Source organism: Rhinoderma darwinii, chromosome 4 (genome assembly GCF_050947455.1).
Source record: "Rhinoderma darwinii isolate aRhiDar2 chromosome 4, aRhiDar2.hap1, whole genome shotgun sequence".
NCBI classification, from domain to species: Eukaryota; Metazoa; Chordata; class Amphibia; order Anura; family Rhinodermatidae; genus Rhinoderma; species Rhinoderma darwinii.
The window spans coordinates 396,934,195-396,957,576 of NC_134690.1; the positions used below are offsets into that span (position 1 = coordinate 396,934,195).

The 23,382-nt window shown below is 41.5% G+C and overlaps 1 protein-coding gene across 1 annotated transcript in view; it reads right to left on the reverse strand.

The window, feature by feature from the left end:
• CNIH3 (cornichon family AMPA receptor auxiliary protein 3) overlaps window positions 1–21,313 on the reverse strand; it is an 86,909-nt gene extending 65,596 nt beyond the window's left edge. Inside the window, exon 1 of the mRNA XM_075864614.1 lies at window positions 20,878–21,313. Within this exon, the coding sequence (XP_075720729.1) occupies window positions 20,878–20,958 (81 nt within the window). The 5' untranslated portion in view covers window positions 20,959–21,313. The remainder of the gene's footprint in view (window positions 1–20,877) is intronic.
• Between the last annotated feature and the right edge of the window lie 2,069 nt (window positions 21,314–23,382).

Below are 23,382 nucleotides of genomic sequence, written 5' to 3' on the forward strand. Positions count from 1 at the left end.
ATGTATTTCTAGGTCTACAGCCAGACTGAGGAAGTCAATGGGGCTCCCGTAATGAAAGGGAGCGTTGCTAGGAGACGTCAGTAAATAGTCACTGTCCAGGGTGCTGAAAGAGTTAAGCGATCGGCAGTAACTGTTTCTGCACCCTGGACAGTGACTACCGATCCCAATATACAGCAACCTGTCAAAAAAATAGAAGTTCATACTTACCGAGAACTCCCTGCTTCTGTCTCCAGTCCGGCTTCCCAGGATGACGTTTCAGTCTAAGTGACGGATGCAGCCAATCACAGGCTGCAGCGGTCACATGGACTGCCGCGTCATCCAGGGAGGTCGGGCTGGATGCCGAAAGAGGGACGCGTCACCAAGACAACAGCCGGTAAGTATGAAATTCATTTATACTTTCACTAGGGAAAGTGCTGTCCCTTCTCTCTATCCTGCACTGATAGAGAGAAGGGAAGCACTTTTACCGCAGTCCGCAGCAGCTAGTCCGCATCAATTTACTGCACATTTTGGGCAGATCCGCCGCAGAATCTGCAACGCAGATTCTGTGCGGCATTGATGCGGACAGTTGCGGAGGAAATCCGCCACGTGTGGGCATGCCCTAATACTGCCCATATGTACAAGAATATAACTACTATAATACTGCCCCTATATACAAGAATATAACTACTATAATACTGGCCCTATATACAAGAATATAACTACTATAATACTGCTCCCTATATACAAGAATATAACTACTATAATACTGCCTCCTATATACAAGACTATAACTACTATAATACTGCCTCTATATACAAGAATATAACTACTATAATACTGCTCCTATATACAAGAATATAACGACTATAATACTGCCCCCTATACAATAATATAACTACTATAATACTGCCCCCTATATACAAGAATATAACTACTATAATACTGCCACTATGTACAAGAATATAACTACTATAATACTGCCCCTATATACAAGAATATAACTACTATAATACTGCCCCTATATACAAGAATATAACTACTATAATACTGCCCCCTATATACAAGAATATAACTACTATAATACTGCTCCTATGAACAAGAATATAACTGCTATAATAGTGTCCCCTATATACAAAAATATAACTACTATTATACTGCTCCTATATACAAGAATATAACTACTATTATACTGTCCCCTATATTCAAGAATATAACTACTATAATACTGCCCCTATATACAAGAATATATCTACTATAATACTGCCCCCTATATACAAGAATATAACTACTATAATACTGCTCCCTATATACAAGAATATAACTACTATAATACTGCCCCCTATATACAAGAATATAACTACTATAATACTGCCCCCTATATACAAGAATATAACTACTATAATACTGCCCCTATATACAAGAATATAATACTGCCTCCTATGTACATTAATATAACTACTATAATACTGCCCCCTATATATAAGAATATAACTACTATAATACTGCCCATATGTACAAGAATATAACTACTAAAATACTGCCCCTATATACAAGAATATAACTACTATAATACTGGCCCTATATACAAGAATATAACTACTATAATACTGCTCCCTATATACAAGAATATAACTACTATAATACTGCCTCCTATATACAAGACTATAACTACTATAATACTGCCTCTATATACAAGAATATAACTACTATAATACTGCTCCTATATACAAGAATATAACGACTATAATACTGCTCCTATATACAAGAATATAACTACTATAATATTGCCCCTATATACAAGAATATAATTACTATAATACTGCCCCTATGTACAAGAATATAACTACTATAATACTGCTCCTATATACAAGAATATAACGACTATAATACTGCCCCCTATACAATAATATAACTACTATAATACTGCCCCCTATGTACAAGAATATAACTACTATAATACTGCCCCCAATATATAAGAATATAACTACTATAATACTGCTCCTATATACAAAAATATAACGACTATAATACTGCTCCTATATACAAGAATATAACTACTATAATACTGCTCCTATATACAAGACTATAACTACTATAATACTGCTCCTATGTACAAGAATATAACGACTATAATACTGCCCCCTATACAATAATATAACTACTATAATACTGCCCCCTATGTACAAGAATATAACTACTATAATACTGCCCCCAATATATAAGAATATATCTACTATAATACTGCACCCTATATACAAGAATATAACTACTATAATACTGCCCCTATGTACAAGAATATAACTACTATAGTACTTGTAAAGGATCTGCCAGGCACAGCTTCGGGGTTAACTCCCAGAACTAATCAGTCAGCACCTGAGAATACATCCCTGAGACTGACTCCTGCTTCCACCATTCAGGCTGGCAGGCTTAGGAGTGGGAGAACCTATCGTAACCTGGCCAGACTCAGCTAGCTCCCGCCCTCGGTCTATTTAAGCCTGCACTTCCTGTCCCTCGGTGCTTGTGATTCTTTCCTTGTGGTTTCCTGGCCCAGCTACAGCTCCTGCTATTTTTGATCCTGCTCCATACAGACCCTGGCTTACCGACTACTCTTCTGCTTTTCGTTTTGTACCTCGCACACTCCTGGCTTGACTCGGCTCGTTCACCACTCTGGTTGCTCACGGTGTTGCCGTGGGCAACGGCCCCTTTTTCTTGCTTGTGTTCCTTTGTATGTTTGTCGTGTTTGTCGTGCACTTACTGAGCGCAGGGACCGCCGCCCAGTTGTACCCCGTCGCCTAGGGCGGGTCGTTGCAAGTAGGCAGGGACAGAGTGGCGGGTAGATTAGGGCTCACTTGTCCGTCTCCCTACCCCCTGCCATTACATAATCACAAGCCCATACCTAGTCTACCCCTGGTCCCTGACACCACTATGGATCCCCGTGAGACCCTGGCTCAGCAAATGCAGGGTCTCTCCCTACAGGTCCAGGCCCTGGCTCAGAGGGTCAACCAGCCTGATGCTACCCTGGTAGTTCCCCTCACCGCACCCCTTGAACCCCACCTCAAGTTGCCTGACCGGTTCTCAGGGGACCGTAGGGCTTTTCTCTCCTTTCGGGAGAGTTGTAGGCTTTACTTTCGTTTAAAGCCTCATTCCTCAGGTTCTGAGAGCCAGCGGGTGGGTATAATTATGTCCCGGCTCCAGGAAGGGCCCCAAGAGTGGGCCTTCTCCTTGGCTCCTGACGCCCCTGAACTTTCCTCCGTTGATTGTTTCTTTTCTGTTCTTGGACTTATTTATGACGAGACTGACAGGACTGCCTTTGCCGAGAGTCAGCTGGTGACCTTACGTCAGGGTAAGAGACCTGTTGAGGAGTATTGCTCTGACTTTCGGAAGTGGTGCGTAGCTTCTCGGTGGAATGACCCTGCCTTAAGGTGCCAGTTTAGGTTGGGTCTGTCGAATGCCCTGAAAGACCTGCTAGTTAGCTATCCCTCTTCTGACTCCCTAGACCAGGTTATGGCTTTAGCGGTACGACTTGACCGACGTCTCAGGGAACGACAACGTGAACGTTTATGTGTTTTCTCTTCCGACTCCCCCATGATGCCTCCCGAAGCTCCGTTGCTTCGTTCCTCCCCGAAAGATTCAGAGATACCTATGCAACTCGGGGCCTCCGTGTCCCCCCAACAACGTAGAGAATTCCGCAGGAAGAATGGTCTCTGCTTCTACTGTGGGGACGACAAGCATCAAGTGAACAACTGTCCTAAGCGTAAGATTGCAGCCAGAGAACTTCCGCGTCTAAGTGATCATCGGGGAGGTCACTTGGGCGCACAGGTATTTCCCGTAAATATGAAACGTACTAAGATCTTGCTTCCCTTTCAGGTCTCTTTTGATGGTAGGTCTGCTACCGGCAGTGCCTTCGTGGATTCAGGGTCCTCTACTAATATCATGTCTGTGGAATTTGCTATGTCCCTTGCTATGCCTCTGATTGATTTGCCTAAACCTGTCCCGGTAGTGGGTATCGACTCCACTCCTCTTGCTAATGGTTATTTTACACAGCATACCCCTGTTTTTGAACTCCTTGTTGGCTCCATGCATTTGGAGCAATGCTCTGTACTGTTGATGCAGGGATTATCGTACGATTTGGTTCTAGGTCTTCCCTGGTTGCAGTTGCATAATCCCACGTTTGACTGGAATACTGAGGAGCTAACCAAATGGGGTAATGAATGTTGTACGTCATGTTTTTCTGTTAATTCTATTTCTCCCCCTAAGGAGGCGAATACGCTACCCGAGTTTGTTCAGGACTTCGCTGATGTTTTCTCTAGGGAGGCCTCCGAAGTGTTACCTCCTCATAGAGAATACGATTGCGCTATCGAATTGGTACCAGGAGCTAAGCTTCCTAAGGGTAGGATATTTAATCTTTCTTGTCCCGAACGTGAAGCTATGAGAGTGTATATCCAGGAATCCCTGGCCAAGGGTTACATTCGTCCCTCTTCTTCTCCGGTAGGTGCTGGCTTCTTCTTCGTGGGGAAGAAGGATGGTGGTCTTAGGCCATGCATTGACTACCGTAGCCTGAATAAGGTCACGGTAAGGAACCAGTATCCCCTTCCTTTGATTCCAGATCTCTTTAATCAGGTTCAGGGGGCCCAATGGTTTTCTAAATTGGATCTACGGGGGGCGTATAACCTTATTCGCATCAAAGAGGGGGATGAGTGGAAGACTGCGTTTAACACGCCCGAAGGCCATTTCGAATACCTAGTCATGCCCTTTGGGTTGTGTAATGCCCCTGCAGTCTTCCAGAATTTCATAAATGAGATTTTGAGAAATTACCTGGGGGTTTTTCTGGTAGTGTACCTTGATGACATACTGGTGTTTTCCAAGGACTGGTCCTCCCACATTGAGCATGTCAGGAAGGTGCTCCAGGTCCTTCGGGAAAACAAACTGTTTGCCAAAACCGAAAAATGTGTGTTTGGGGTAAAGGAGATTCCATTTTTGGGTCAAATCCTCACTCCTCATGAATTCCGCATGGACCCCGCCAAGGTTCAGGCTGTGGCGGAATGGGTCCAACCTGCCTCCCTGAAGGCGTTACAGTGTTTTTTGGGGTTCGCTAATTATTACAGGAGATTTATTGCTAACTTCTCGGTCATCGCTAAGCCCCTTACGGACCTCACTCGCAAAGGTGCTAATCTCCTCCACTGGCCTCCTGAGGCTGTCCAGGCTTTTGAGGTCCTTAAGAAGTGCTTTGTCTCGGCCCCGGTGCTGGTTCAGCCCAACCAAATGGAGCCATTTATCGTGGAAGTTGACGCATCTGAGGTGGGAGTAGGGGCTATCTTGTCCCAGGGTACCAGGTCCCTCACCCATCTCCGCCCCTGTGCCTACTTCTCCAGGAAGTTTTCGCCAACTGAAAGTAACTATGATATTGGCAACCGCGAACTCTTAGCCATTAAATGGGCATTTGAAGAGTGGCGCCACTTCCTGGAGGGGTCTAGGCACCAGGTAACGGTCCTTACCGACCACAAGAATCTGGTTTTCCTAGAATCCGCCCGGAGGCTAAACCCGAGACAAGCTCGATGGGCGTTATTTTTTACCAGATTCAATTTTTTGGTTACCTATAGGGCTGGGTCTAAAAATATTAAGGCTGATGCACTGTCGCGTAGCTTCATGGCCAGCCCTCCTTCGGAGGAAGATCCTGCTTGTATTTAGCCTCCAGGTATAATCATCTCCTCGATCGATTCTGATTTAGTCTCTGATATTGCTGCTGATCAAGGTGCAGCTCCCGGGAACCTTCCTGAGAACAAGCTGTTTGTTCCCCTGCAATTCCGGCTAAGGGTACTTAGGGAAAATCATGACTCCGCACTATCTGGCCATCCAGGCATCCTGGGTACCAAACACCTCATTACCAGAAATTATTGGTGGCCTGGGTTGCCTAAAGACGTTAAGGCCTACGTCGCCGCTTGTGAGGTTTGTGCTAGGTCCAAGACTCCCAGGTCCCGACCAGCGGGCTTACTGCGTTCGTTGCCCATTCCTCAGAGACCTTGGACACATATCTCCATGGATTTTATCACCGATTTGCCTCCATCCCAAGGCAAGTCGGTGGTGTGGGTGGTGGTGGACCGCTTCAGTAAGATGTGCCACTTTGTGCCCCTCAAGAAACTACCCAACGCCAAAACGTTGGCTACCTTGTTTGTCAAACACATCCTGCGTCTCCATGGGGTCCCTGTCAATATTGTTTCGGACAGAGGGGTACAATTTGTTTCATTGTTTTGGAGAGCCTTCTGTATGAAGTTGGGGATTGATCTGTCCTTCTCCTCTGCCTTCCATCCTGAAACCAATGGCCAAACGGAGAGGACTAATCAATCTCTAGAACAATACTTAAGGTGTTTTGTCTCTGACTGTCAATTTGATTGGGTCTCTTTCATTCCCCTCGCCGAATTTTCCCTTAATAACCGAGTCAGTAACTCGTCAGGGGTCTCTCCTTTTTTTTTGTAATTTTGGGTTTAATCCACGGTTCTCCTCCGTTTCACCTGGTAGTTCCAACAATCCCGAGGTAGAGGTCGTTCATCGGGAACTGTGCACAGTCTGGGCCCAGGTTCAGAAAAACCTAGAGGTGTCCCAGAGCGTACAAAAAACTCAGGCTGATAAAAAACGTTCTGCTAACCCCCTGTTTATGGTCGGGGATCTGGTGTGGTTGTCGTCTAGGAACTTGCGTCTCAAGGTTCCGTCCAAGAAGTTTGCTCCCCGGTTTATTGGGCCGTATAAGGTAATTGAGGTCCTCAATCCTGTCTCCTTCCGGCTGGAGTTACCCCCGTCTTTTCGGATACACGACGTGTTTCATGCCTCCCTCCTCAAACGCTGCTCCCCGTCCTTGGCTCCCTCGAGGAGACCTCCTGTTCCCATCCTCACCCCTGAGGGGGTGGAATTCGAGGTGGCCAGGATTGTGGACAGCAAGATTGTCCAAGGCTCCCTCCAGTACCTGGTCCATTGGAGAGGATACGGGCCCGAGGAGAGGACTTGGGTACCCGCCCGGGATGTTCACGCTGGGGTATTGGTCAGGAGGTTCCACCTGCGTTTCCCCAGTAAGCCAGGTCCACTTAGAAAGGGTCCGGTGGCCCCTCATAAAAGGGGGGGTACTGTAAAGGATCTGCCAGGCACAGCTTCGGGGTTAACTCCCAGAACTAATCAGTCAGCACCTGAGAATACATCCCTGAGACTGACTCCTGCTTCCACCATTCAGGCTGGCAGGCTTAGGAGTGGGAGAACCTATCGTAACCTGGCCAGACTCAGCTAGCTCCCGCCCTCGGTCTATTTAAGCCTGCACTTCCTGTCCCTCGGTGCTTGTGATTCTTTCCTTGTGGTTTCCTGGCCCAGCTACAGCTCCTGCTATTTTTGATCCTGCTCCATACAGACCCTGGCTTACCGACTACTCTTCTGCTTTTCGTTTTGTACCTCGCACACTCCTGGCTTGACTCGGCTCGTTCACCACTCTGGTTGCTCACGGTGTTGCCGTGGGCAACGGCCCCTTTTTCTTGCTTGTGTTCCTTTGTATGTTTGTCGTGCACTTACTGAGCGCAGGGACCGCCGCCCAGTTGTACCCCGTCGCCTAGGGCGGGTCGTTGCAAGTAGGCAGGGACAGAGTGGCGGGTAGATTAGGGCTCACTTGTCCGTCTCCCTACCCCCTGCCATTACAGTTCTGCCCCTATATACAAGAATATAACTACTATAATACTGCCCCTATATACAAGAATATAATTATAGACCAGTGAGCTTAACATCAATTGTGGGGAAAATGTTTGAGGGGCTATTGAGGGACTATATACAGAATTATGTGACAATAAATAGTATTATAAGTGACAGCCAGCACGGTTTTACAAAGGACAGAAGTTGTCAAACTTACCTGATTTGTTTTTATGAAGAGGTAAGCAGAAGCCTAGACAGAGGGGCCGCTGTGGATTTAGTGTTTTTGGACTTTGCAAAGGCATTTGACACTGTCCCCCATAGACGTCTAATGGGTAAATTAAGGACTATAGGTTTAGAAAGTATAGTTTGTAATTGGATTGAGAATTGGCTCAAGGACCGTATCCAGAGAGTTGTGGTCAATGATTCCTACTCTGAATGGTCCCCGGTAATAAGTGGTGTACCCCAGGGTTCAGTGCTGGGACCACTATTATTCAACTTATTTATTAATGATATAGAGGATGGGATTAATAGCACGATTTCTATTTTTGCAGATGACACCAAGCTATGTAATATAGTTCAGACTATGGAAGATGTTTGTGAATTGCAGGCAGATTTAAACAAACTAAGTGTTTGGGCGTCCACTTGGCAAATTAAGTTTAATGTAGATAAATGTAAAGTTATGCACCTGGGTACGAACAACCTGCATGCATCATATGTCCTAGGGGGAGCTACACTGGGGGAGTCACTTGTTGAGAAGGATCTGGGTGTACTTGTAAATCATAAACTAAATAACAGCATGCAGTGTCAATCAGCTGCTTCAAAGGCCAGCAAAATATTGTCGTGTATCAAAAGAGGCATGGACTCGCGAGACAGGGATGTAATATTACCACTTTACAAAGCATTAGTGATGCCTCATCTAGAATATGCAGTCCAGTTCTGGGCTCCAGTTCATAGAAAGGATGCCCTGGAGTTTGAAAAAATACAAAGAAGAGCAACGAAGCTAATAAGGGGCATGGAGAATCTAAGTTATGAGGAAAGATTAAAAAAACTAAACCTATTTAGCCTTGAGAAAAGACGACTAAGGGGGGACATGATTAACTTATATAAATATATGAATGGCACATACAAAAAATATGGTGAAATCCTTTTCCATGTAAAACCCCCTCAAAAAACAAGGGGGCACTCCCTCCGTCTGGAAAAAGAAAGGTTCAACCTGCAGAGGCGACAAGCCTTCTTTACTGTGAGAACGGTGAATTTATGGAATAGCCTACCGCAGGAGCTGGTCACAGCAGGGACAGGAGATGGATTTAAAAAAGGCTTAGATAATTTCCTAGAACAAAAAAATATTAGCTCCTATGTGTAGAAATTTGTTACTTCCCCTTTCCCATCCCACTTCCCCTTTCCCATTCCTTGGTTGAACTTGATGGACATATGTCTTTTTTCAACCGTACAAACTATGTAACTATGTAACTATGTAACTACTATAATACTGCCCCATATAGACAAGAATATAACTACTATAATACTTCCCCTATGTGCAAAAATATAACTACTATAATACTGCCCCCTATATACAAGAATATAACTACTATAATACTGCCCCCTATGTACAAGAATATAACTACTATAATACTGCCCCCTATATACAAGAATATAACTACTATAATACTGCCCCCTATGTGCTAGAATATAACTACTATAATACTGCCCCTATATACAAGAATATAACTACTATAATACTGCCCCTATATACAAGAATATAACTACTATAATACTGCCCCTATATACAAGAATATAACTACTATAATACTGACTCCTATATACAAGAATATAACTACTATAATACTGCCCCCTATATACAAGAATATAACTACTATAATACTGCACCCTATGTACAAGAATATAACTACTATAATACTGCACCCTATGTACAAGAATATAACTACTCTAATACTGCCCCCTATACAATAATATAACTACTATAATACTGCCCCTATGTACAAGAATATAACTACTATAATACTGCTCCTATATACAAGAATATAACTACTATAATACTGCCTCCTATGTACAATAATATACCTACTATAATACTGCCCCCTATATATAAGAATATAACGACTATAATACTGCCCCTATGTACAAGAATATAACTACTATAATACTGCCCCTATATACAAGAATATAACTACTATAATACTTTTCCCTATATAAAAGAATATAACTACTATAATACTTCTCCCTATATACAAGAATATAACTACTATAATACTGCCCCTATATATAAGAATATAACTACTATACTACTGACCCTACATGCAAGAATATAACTACTATAATACTGCTCCTATATACAAGAATATATCTACTATAATACTTCTCCCTATATACAAGAATATAACTACTATAATACTGCTCTCTATATACAAGAATATAACTACTATAATACTGCCTCTATATACAAGAATATAACTACTATAATACTACCCCTATATACAAGAATATAACTACTATAATACTGCTCCTATATACAAGAATATAACTACTATAATACTGCCCCCTACATACAAGAATATAACTACTATAATACTGCTCACTATATACAAGAACATAACTACTATAATACTGTTCTTATATACAAGAATATAACTACTATAATACTGCCCCCTATGTACAAGAATATAACTACTATAATACTGCCCCTATATACAAGAATATAACTACTATAATACTGCCCCCTATATAAAAGAATATAACTACTATAATACTGCTCCTATATGCAAGACTATAACTACTATAATACTGCTCACTATATACAAGAATATAACTACTATAAGGGCATGCCCACACGTGGCGGATTTCCTCCGCAACTGTCCGCATCAATGCCGCACAGAATCTGCATTGCAGATTCTGCGGCGGATCTGCCCAAAATGTGCAGTAAATTGATGCGGACTAGCTGCTGCGGACTGCGGTAAAAGTGCTTCCCTTCTCTCTATAAGTGCAGGATAGAGAGAAGGGCCAGCACTTTCCCTAGTGAAAGTAAACTAATTTCATACTTACCGGCCGTTGTCTTGGTGACGCGTCCCTCTTTCGGCATCCAGCCCGACCTCCCTGGATGACGCGGCAGTCCATGTGACTGCTGCAGCCTGTGATTGGCTGCAGCCGTCACTTAGACTGAAACATCATCCTGGGAAGCCGGACTGGAGACAGAAGCAGGGAGTTCTCGGTAAGTATGAACTTCTATTTTTTTTACAGGTTGCTGTATATTGGGATCGGTAGTCACTGTCCAGGGTGCAGAAACAGTTACTGCCGATCGCTTAACTCTTTCAGCACCCTGGACAGTGACTATTTACTGACGTCTCCTAGCAACGCTCCCGTAAATACGGGAGCCCCATTGACTTCCTCAGTCTGGCTGTAGACCTAGAAATACATAGGTCCAGCCAGAAAGAAGAAATGTCATGGCAAAAAAGCAAGACGCATCCGCAGCACACATAACATGTGCATGACAGCTGCGGACTTCATTGCGGAATTTAGAATCTCCATTGAAGTCAATGGAGAAATTCCGCCATGAGTCCGCAACCGGTCCGCCACAACTCCGCAACATCCAGTGCATGCTGCGGACACCAAATTCCGCACCGCAGCCTATGCTCCGCAGCGGAATTTTGCGCTTCGTCTAAACGAACCCTACTAAATAGAAGTGGAAGTCAATGGAGAAACGGCTCCGCTGCGGATTAACGCTGCGGAGTGTCCGCAGCGGAATTCAAGAGCAATTCCGCCACGTGTGGCTTTGCCCTAATACTGCTCACTATGTACAAGAATATAACTACTATAATACTGCCCCTATATACAAGAATATAATTATTATAATACTGCCCCCTATATACAAGAATATAACTACTATAATACTGCTCCTATATACAAGAATATAACTACTATAATACTGCCTCCTATTTACAAGAATATATCTACTATAATACTGCCCCTATATACAAGAATATAACTACTATAATACTGCCCCCTATGTACAAGAATATAACTACTATAATACTGCCCCTATATACAAGAATATAACTACTATAATACTGCCCCCTATATACAAGAATATAACTGCTATAATACTGCTCATATATACAAGAATATAACTACTATAATATTGCCCCCTATATATAAGAATATAACTACTATAATACTGCCTCCTATATACAAGAATATTACTACTATAATACTGCCCTCTATATACAAGAATATAACTACTATAATACTGCTCATATATACAAGAATATAACTACTATAATACTGCCTCCTATATACAAGACTATAACTACTATAATACTGCCCCCTATATACAAGAATATAGCTACTATAATACTGCCCCCTATATACAAGAATATAACTACTATATTAATGCTTCCTATATACAAGAATATAACTACTATAATACTGCCCCCTATATACAAGAATATAACTACTATAATACTGCCCCTATATATAAGAATATAACTACTATAATACTGCCCCTATATACAAGAATATAACTACTATAATACTGCTCCCTATATACAAGAATATAACTACTATAATACTGCCCCCTATATACAAGAATATAACTACTATAATACTGCTCCTATATACAAGAATATAACTACTATAATACTGACCCCTATATACAAGAATATAACTACTATAATACTGCCCCTATATACAAGAGTATAACTACTATAATACTGCCCCCTATATAAAAGAATATAACTACTATAATAATGCCTCCTATATACAAGAATATAACTACTATAATACTGCCTCCTATTTAATAGAATATATCTACTATAATACTGCTCATATATACAAGAATATAACTACTATAATACTGCCCCCTATATACAAGAATATAACTACTATAATACTGCCCCCTATATACAAGAATATAACTACTATAATACGGCTTCCTATATACAAGAATATAACTACTATAATACTGCACCTATATACAAGAATACAACTACTATAATACTGCCCACTATATACAAGAATATAACTACTAAAATACTGCAACCCTATATACAAGAATATAACTACTATAATACTGTCCCTATATACAAGAATATAACTACTATTATACTTCTCCCTAGATACAATAATATAACTACTATAATACTGCTCCTATATACAAGAATATAACTACTATAATACTGTCCCCTATATACAAGAATTTAACTACTATAATACTGTACCCTATATACAAGAATATAACTACTATAAGGCTGGGTTCACACGTGGCGGAATTTCACTTAAATTCCGCTGCGGACACTCCGCAGCGTTAATCCGCAGCGGAGCCGTTTGTCCATTGACTTCCACTTTAATTTAGCAGTGTTCGTTTAGACGATGCGTAAAATTCCGCTGCGGAGCATAGGCTGCGGAGCGGAATTTGGTGTCCGCAGCATGCTCTGTCTGTTGCGGAGCAGTGGCGGACTCATGGCGGAATTTCTCCATTGACTTCAATGGAGATTCTAATTTCCGCAATGAAGTCCGCAGCTGTCATGCACATGTTATGTGTGCTGCGGATGCGTCTTGCTTTTTTAACTTGACATTTCTTCATTCTGGCTGGACCTATGTATTTCTAGGTCTACAGCCAGACTGAGGAAGTCAATGGGGCTCCCGTAATGACGGGAGCGTTGCTAGGAGACGTCTGTAAATAGTCACTGTCCAGGGTGCTGAAAGAGTTAAGCGATCGGCAGTAACTACTATAATACTTTTCCCTATATACAAGAATATAACTACTATAATACTTCTCCCTATATACAAGAATATAACTACTATAATACTGCCCCTATATACAAGAATATAACTACTATACTACTGACCCTACATACAAGAATATAACTACTATAATACTGCTCCTATATACAAGAATATATCTACTATAATACTTCTCCCTATATACAAGAATATGACTACTATAATACTGCCTCTATATACAAGAATATAACAACTATAATACTACCCCTATATACAAGAATATAACTACTATAATACTGCTCCTATATACAAGAATATGACTACCATACTACTGACCCTACATACAAGAATATAACTACTATAATACTGCTCACTATATACAAGAACATAACTACTATAATACTGTTCTTATATACAAGAATATAACTACTATAATACTGCCCCCTATGTACAAGACTATAACTACTATAATACTGCCCCTATATACAAGAATATAACTACTATAATACTACCCCCTATATACAGGAATATAACTACTATAATACTGCCCCCTATATACAAGAATATAACTACTATAATACTGCCCCTATATACAAGAATATAACTACTATAATACTGCCCCCTATATACAACAATATAACTACTATAATACTGCCCCCTATATAAAAGAATATAACTACTATAAGGCTGGGTTCACACGTGGCGGAATTTCACTTGAATTCCGCTGTGGACACTCCGCAGCGTTAATCCGCAGCGGAGCCGTTTCTGCATTGACTTCCACTTCTATTTAGAAGTGTTCGTTTAGACGATGCGTACAATTCCGCTGCGGAGCATAGGCTGCGGAGCGGAATTTGGTGTCCGCAGCATGCTCTGTCTGTTGCGGAGCAGTGGCGGACTGGTTGCGGACTCATGGCGGAATTTCTCCATTGACTTCAATGGAGATTCTTAGTTCCGCAATGAAGTCCGCAGCTGTCATGCACATGTTATGTGTGCTGCGGATGCGTCTTGCTTTTTTGCCATGACATTTCTTTATTCTGGCTGGACCTATGTATTTCTAGGTCTACAGCCAGACTGAGGAAGTCAATGGGGCTCCCGTAATTACGGGAGCGTTGCTAGGAGACATCAGTAAATAGTTACTGTCCAGGGTGCTGAAAACGTTAAGCGATCGGCAGTGACTGTTTCTGCCCCCTGGACAGTGACTACCGATCCCAATATACAGCTACCTGTAAAAAAATAGAAGTTCATACTTACCGAGAACTCCCTGCTTCTGTCTCCAGTCCGGCTTCCCAGGATGACGTTTCTGTCTAAGTGACGGCTGCAGCCAATCACAGGCTGCAGCGGTCACATGGACTGCCGCGTCATCCAGGGAGGTCGGGCTGGATGCCGAAAGAGGGACGCGTCACCAAGACAACGGCCGGTAAGTATGAAATTCGTTTATTTTCACTAGGGAAAGTGCTGTCCCTTCTCTCTATCCTGCACTGATAGAGAGAAGGGAAGCACTTTTACCGCAGTCCGCAGCAGCTAGTCCGCATCAATTTACTGCACATTTTGGGCAGATCCGCAGCCATAATCCGCAACCCGGATTAGGTGCGGCATTGATGCGGACAGTTGCGGAGGAAATGCTCCTATATACAAGACTATAACTACTATAATACTGCTCACTATATACAAGAATATAACTACTATAATACTGCTCACTATGTACAAGAATATAACTACTATAATACTGCCCCTATATACAAGAATATAATTATTATAATACTGCCCCCTATATACAAGAATATAACTACTATAATAGTGCCCCCTATATACAAGAATATAACTACTATAATACTGACTCCAATATACAAGAATATAACTACTATAATACTGTCCCTATATACAGGAATATAACTTCTATAATACTGCCACCTATATACAAGAATATAACTACTATAATACTGCCCCCTATATACAAGAATATAACTACTATAATACTGCCTCCTATTTACAAGAATATATCTACTATAATACTGCCCCCTATATACAAGAATATAACTACTATAATACTGCCCCCTATATACAAGAATATAACTACTATAATACTGCCCCCTATATACAAGAATATAACTACTATAATACTGCCCCTATATATAAGAATATAACTACTATAATACTGCCCCTATATACAAGAATATAACTACTATAATACTGCTCCCTATATACAAGAATATAACTACTATAATACTGCCCCCTATATACAAGAATATAACTACTATAATACTGCTCCTATATACAAGAATATAACTACTATAATACTGCCCCCTATGTACAAGAATATAACTACTATAATACTGTCCCTATATACAAGAATATAACTACTATAATACTGCCCCTATATACAAGAATATAACTACTATAATACTGCCTCCTATATACAAGAATATAACTACTATAATACTGCCCCTATATACAAGAATATAACTACTATAAGGGCATGACCACACATGGCGGAATTCCTCCGCAACTGTCCGCATCGATGCCGCACAGAATCTGCGTTGCAGATTCTGCAGCGGATCTGCACAAAATGTGCAGTACATTGATGCGGACTAGCTGCTGCAGACTGCGGGAAAAGTGCTTCCCTTCTCCCTATCAGTGCAGGATAGAGAGAAGGGACAGCACTTTCCCTAGTGAAAGTAAACGATTTTCATACTTACCGGCCGTTGTCTTGGTGACGCGTCCCTCTTTCGGCATCCAGCCCGACCTCCCTGGATGACGCGGCAGTCCATGTGACCGCTGCAGCCTGTGCTTGGCCTGTGATTGGCTGCAGCCGTCACTTACACTGAAACGTCATCCTGGGAGGCCGGACTGGAGACAGACGAAGGGAGTTCTCGGTAAGTATGAACTTATATGTTTTTTTACAGATACATGTATATTGGGATCGGTAGTCACTGTCCCGGGTGCAGAAACAGTTACTGCCGATCGCTTAACTCTTTCAGCACCCTGGACAGTGACTATTTACAGACGTCTCCTAGCAACGCTCCCGTCATTACGGGAGCCCCATTGACTTCCTCAGTCTGGCTGTAGACCTAGAAATACCTAGGTCCAGCCAGAATGAAGAAATGTCAAGTTAAAAAAGCAAGACGCATCCGCAGCACACATGACATGTGCATGACAGCTGCGGACTTCATTGCGGAACTTAGAATCTCCATTGAAGTCAATGGAGAAATTCCGCCATGAGTCCGCCACTGCTCCGCAACAGACAGAGCATGCTGCGGACACCAAATTCCGCTCCGCAGCCTATGCTCCGCAGCGGAATTGTACGCATCGTGTAAACGAACACTGCTAAATTAAAGTGAAAGTCAATGGAGAAACGGCTCCGCTGCGGATTAACGCTGCGGAGTGTCCGCAGCGGAATTTAAGTGGAATTCCGCCATGTGTGAACCCGCCCTAATACTGCCCCCTATATACAAGAATATTACTACTATAATACTGCCCCTATTTACAAGAATATATCTACTATAATACTGCCCCCTATATACAAGAATATTACTACTATAATACTGTCCCTATATACAGGAATATAACTACTATAATACTGCCACCTATATACAAGAATATAACTACTATAATACTGCCCCCTATATACAAGAATATAACTACTATAATACTGCCCCCTATATACAAGAATATAACTACTATAATACTGCCTCCTATTTACAAGAATATATCTACTATAATACTGCCCCCTATATACAAGAATATTACTACTATAATACTGCCCTCTATATAAAAGAATATAACTACTATAATACTGCTCATATATACAAGAATATAACTACTATAATACTGCCTCCTATATACAAGACTATAACTACTATAATACTGCCCCCTATATACAAGAATATAGCTACTATAATACTGCCCCCTATATACAAGAATATAACTACTATATTACTGCCCCCTATATACAAGAATATAACTACTATAATACTGCCCCTATATATAAGAATATAACTACTATAATACTGCCCCTATATACAAGAATATAACTACTATAATCCCGCTCCCTATATACAAGAATATAACTACTATAATACTGCCCCCTATATACAAGAATATATCTACTATAATACTGCTCCTATATACAAGAATATAACTACTATAATACTGCCCCCTATATACAAGAATATAACTATTATAATACTGCCCCTATATACAAGAGTATAACTACTATAATACTGCCCCCTATATACAAGAATATAACTACTATAATAATGCCTCCTATATACAAGAATATACTACTATAATACTGCCTCCTATTTAATAGAATATATCTACTATAATACTGCTCATATATACAAGCATATAACTACTATAATACTGCCCCCTATATACAAGAATATAACTACTATAATACTGCCCCCTATATACAAGAATATAACTACTATAATACTGCTTCCTATATACAAGAATATAACTACTATAATACTGCCCCCTATATACAAGAATATAACTTCTATAATACTGCCCCTATATACAAGAATATAACTACTATAACACTGCTCCTATATACAAGAATATAACTACTATAATACTGCCCCCTATATACAAGAATATAACTACTATAATACTGACCCCTATATACAAGGATATAACTACTATAATACTGCCCCCTATATACAAGAATATAACTACTATAATACTGCCCCCTATATACAAGAATATAACTACTATAATACTGCTCCTATATACAAGAATATAACTACTATAATACTGTCCATATATACAAGAATATAACTACTATAATACTGCCCCCTATGTACAAGAATATAACTACTATAATACTGTCCCTATATACAAGAATATAACTACTATAATACTGTCCCTATATACAAGAATATAACTTCTATAATACTGCCCCTATATACAAGAATATAACTACTATAACACTGCTCCTATATACAAGAATATAACTACTATAATACTGCCCCCTATATACAAGAATATAACTACTATAATACTGACCCCTATATACAAGGATATAACTACTATAATACTGCCCCCTATATACAAGAATATAACTACTATAATACTGCCCCCTATATACAAGAATATAACTACTATAATACTGCTCCAATATACAAGAATATAACTACTATAATACTGCCCCCTATATACAAGAATATAACTACTATAATACTGCCTCCTATATACAAGAGATTACTATAATACTGCCCCCTATATACAAGAATATAACTACTATAATACTGCTCCTATATACAAGAATATAACTACTATAATACTGTCCATATATACAAGAATATAACTACTATAATACTGCCCCCTATGTACAAGAATATAACTACTATAATACTGTCCCTATATACAAGAATATATCTACTATAATACTGCACACCGCACACACACATAGATGTCTGACTTTTTGAAAAGTCGGTCGCTCATGTTGGATTTCTACGTTGTTGGCTGTGCACGTCCAATCATTTGTTAGTTTAAACATGTCGTTTTTATAGGACGATCGCTCGCAAAGTCACTAAATGATTGCCACTTTGGGGGGAATTTATTAAGACTGGCGTTTCATATTGTCAGTTTTGATCTAAAGAGCGCTGGAGTAAGATGCCGCTGATTTATTAAGCGGTGACTGTCTCTTTATAAATTAATCTCGTTAGTAGTTGGAGGGAATTTGTGCTATAATTTCAGCCACTACATTTGTCGGGCCACCCCCTTCTGCTGAGTCCCACCTAATTTTTAGCCTTGTACCACGAGCAGAGCACATGCTTCAGAAGTTGCACTTTTTTTCCCTGCAAATTGCGACTTTTGAGGCATTCATGACTTTTCTACTCCAGAAGACTGTTTGTAGAAATAATTAATTCTCCCTATGTTCTTACCACCGGTCAGCGGCGTGGGGTCGGCTTTCTATCTAATGTGCTTTAGTGTAGTAAAAAAGATTTTATAGAACTCGACAGAAATGTCCTCCATGCCATAACCCCAGGTTGCCCCGCCACCCCCTGTGGCTCTTATGCCCATTACTTCCATATCAAAGTGAAAAGACCATGAGCCAACAGAAAAGAACCAAGACGACTACAAAGACCTCATGATGAATGAGCGCTCCTTATAATTCTGATCTAATAACCCGCTACATTGTATCACCAATGTAAAGCAGAACTAAGGCATCTTACCAGCTGTGGTGGCACTACAACTCCCAGCACATCCTACCATCTGGAGCTACCCGGCTATTTGTAATCCCTGGATTACTCCGGGATGTCACTACTATTGTATTTGCCCCCTCCAGTTCATGATTGTGTGATGCGCTCCCCCCCTCTTTGCTTTCACCTCCACTGGATGCCCCCTTTACCCTCTGTGCCCCCACGCCCATTACTCACATGTCAAATTGCAGAGAGGCTGAGTGGCAATGACAATGCAGAACGGATAATACAAAAGAAAAGACAACTCGAGACGGATCAGCGGTTGTTAGTAAATAGATCATTTATGGGGTTATGAATCCTCTATAATAATAACTTCATAAGTCTCGTTACAGTAATAATCCAGGGTGGAACCATAAGTCCCAGCATGTCTTGTCACTCATACATAAACTGTGCAAAGACTAAACAGATATTTTAACTCCTGAATGCCCCTTCTGTACCCATCTCATTACTCCTGGGCGCTCTTTCCACCCTACCCAGTCTATAACCCTATCCTAACATTCCTGGATGTCATTGTCCCCCGGTGCCCCTCATACACACAACTCCTCAATTGTCCCATGCCACCCTCTGTGCCCCTATACACATAATTCCTGGAAATGCCCCGACATCCTCTGTGACGCTTATACATATAACTCTTATATATACCTCTGCCACCCTCTGTGCCCCTATACACATAACTCCTGGATATGCCCCTGACATCCTCTGTGCCCCCTACAGACATAACTCTTGGATATGCCTCTGATACCCTCTGTGCCCCTCATACACACAACTCCTCAATTGTCCCATGCCACCCTCTGTGCCCCTATACACATAATTCCTGGAAATGCCCCGACATCCTCTGTTACGCCTATACATATAACTCCTATATATACCTCTGCCACCCTTTGTGCCCCTATACACATAACTCCTGGATATGCCCCTGACATCCTCTGTGCCCCTTATACACATAACTGCTGGAAATACACCAACATTCTCTGTGCCCCTATACACATAGCTTTTGGACATTCCCCTACCACCCTCTGTGCCCCTGAACACATAACTCCTGGATATGCCCCTGACACCCTCTTTGCCCCTTATACACATAACTCCTATATATACTCCTGTAACCCCCTATACACATAACTCCTGGAAATACACCAACATTCTCTGTGCCCCTATACACAAAGCTTTTGGATATTCCCCTGCCACCCTCTGTGCCCCTGAACACATAACTCCTATGTATACCCCTGTAACCCCCTATACACATAACCTCTGGATATGCCCCTGCCGCCCTCTGTGCCCCATGCCCATTACTTACATGCCAAATTGCAAAGAAGATGAGAGCAGCACACAGAACCAGGGACAACATGTAGCAGAAGGCAGCGAAAGTAAATGCCATTGTGCTCCGGGGTGAGAAGCGGAATTCCAGATCCGTGTAAGCAGCGAGGACCCCAGTAAAGTCTCCTCCAGCCTCCAGGTCCCTGCACAGGGCATCAGTCTCCTCCAGCCTAATACTCCAGCAGTGCAATCCTCATAGTGATGCCTTCCACATGGGCACAGAGCTGCCTACTCTCCAGCACCGTGGTGCCAGGCTCCAGCCTCTGCCATGCATCCCCCCAGCACACACAGGACACTTGTGGGGAGCTGAATGCCCATACAGGGGGCATGGAGTGTGCTGCCAGGGGAGGATGAGAGGAACTGGAAGGAGGAGCTGCCAAGCAACTTACTCCATGTGCTGCTGCTGAAGAGACTGGTGCGAGGATCAGCGGGTAATCTCAGGGGCACGAGACATTCCCAGCGAATCTCCTCCATGCCAAAATAAGAAAAGACAAGAAGCGACAGAGTGTGAATTCCTGCATATAAAATCCTGAGTATATAAAAGACTATAATACATGGATGATACGGTATATCTCCCCATATATATCCCCATAGATCCATAATAATACTACAATATGCTATAATGTAACATAATATCATGTGGTATTGTGGAGATGGCATTGCTGGTACAGCTGCATAGGGGCCAGAAGGAAATAGGGGCACCCCAGTGCTGGGCTACATGTTAATAGTGCCGGACAGCGCAGTATACAGGAGGGGCGCGGATATATACTGTGGTACCAATCTATGACCGGGTTCACACAGGGCAGTTTTTGAGGAAAGACTCCAGAAAGAAAAGAATTCCAGGAGAGATGGTCCCACCGCCGCCGCAAATCTTATATACAAGGGGAGGGGGGCAAGCAGACCCCATCCATTCATCCCGTCTAGATGCAGCTAAAAAAAATTGGGAGGGGGCAGGGAAGGAGTGAAGGAAACTGTCAGCAATATCCAGGGTTGTTTTAGGCGAGTTGTACATTAGTGACAGGAGAAAAACGGCTGAAGAAATGACAAGCGCTTCTTTTTACAGGGCATTTTTTTACACGCCTTTTTTTTTTTTTTTTTAAATGCCCCGTCTGAACGAAACACCATTTTTCCCATTGAAATCAATGGGCAGATGTTTGGAGGCGTTCAGCTTCTGTATATTCAGCAGTTTTTCGGTCGTTTTTGGCCCGAAAAATGGCTTGAAATAAGTCCTGTGAACATACCCTTTGGGCTATGTTCACACGCTTAACAAAAAAACGTCTGAAAATATGGAGCTGTTTTCAAGGGAAACTTTTTTTAAGCAACGTGCGTTTTTTGCACCATTTTTTACGGACGTATGAAAATGACGGCTCCAAAAACATCTGAAGAAGTGACATACACTTAAAAAATGCCCCGTGGGAACGGAACGCCGTTTTTCCTATTGAAAACAATGGGCAGATGTTTGTAGGCGTTCAGCCCCCCGCACTGCGTTTTAATTCTGTTTATTCTCTGCTTTGACCCCTGGCTTGACTTAGGTCTACGATTCTCTCTTCTTTCTCTGAGTGCCAGGTCCGTTATAGTGTCATTGTTTTTTTGTGGTAGTGGGAATAGGTGACAGTGGGTTTCGTGGAATAATAAAGCTAAAAATGGGGGGATTTAGTAAAGGCTTGTGCAAATGAATTATATGGTGGTGCACACATCAACCAATTATATCGTAACCGTCTTCTTCTCATTCTTTACATTTGGGCCTGCTACATGCACATATATAATAACTAAGAATATTATATACGAATCTTTGCAACAGTATTCAAATGGTACATCCCGATCCTACTCAATATAAGAAATAGTGTGCAGATCGCCATCTGCTGGTTGTATGTCATATTACATCTTTCAGTTTAATACCGCTCTTGATAAATCTATATTATTATCCTTTATTTATAAAGCAACAACATATTACGCAGCGCTGTACATTACATAGTAGTGGAGGGTAGAGATACAGATTCGGATAGAATACCTACATAGAATATAATGCACACAGAAAGAAACATGAGGAAAGGGGAGCCCTGCCTAAAATAAGCTCAAAATCTAAGGTCAGACACAATGGAATTTATCCTCCACAGGTTTTGCCGCAAATTCACCTAAAAAATGTAGTATATTTTGCCATATATTTTAATCTTTGCCTTATAATCTGCGCTGAATTTTTTCCCACCACGTTTGAAAGGGGTTTTGTAAAACCTTATTTGCTAGCATTGGACGTCCACCTTGTCTGAACATAACCTAAAAGGTGGAAAACACATAGGTGAAAGAAAAAAGTGCTGACAGGAGGTGGCATCTGAGGGACAATCATGGTGGAGGGGGTAGATGAGATCTGAGAGTCTGATTCAACTTTTTGAAGGTAGGCACAAGTCTGATAGGACGAGACAGAGATTTCTAGAGAGTTGGGGCAGCACGGGAGAAATCCTGTAGATGTAAATGGAAGAAGGTGATG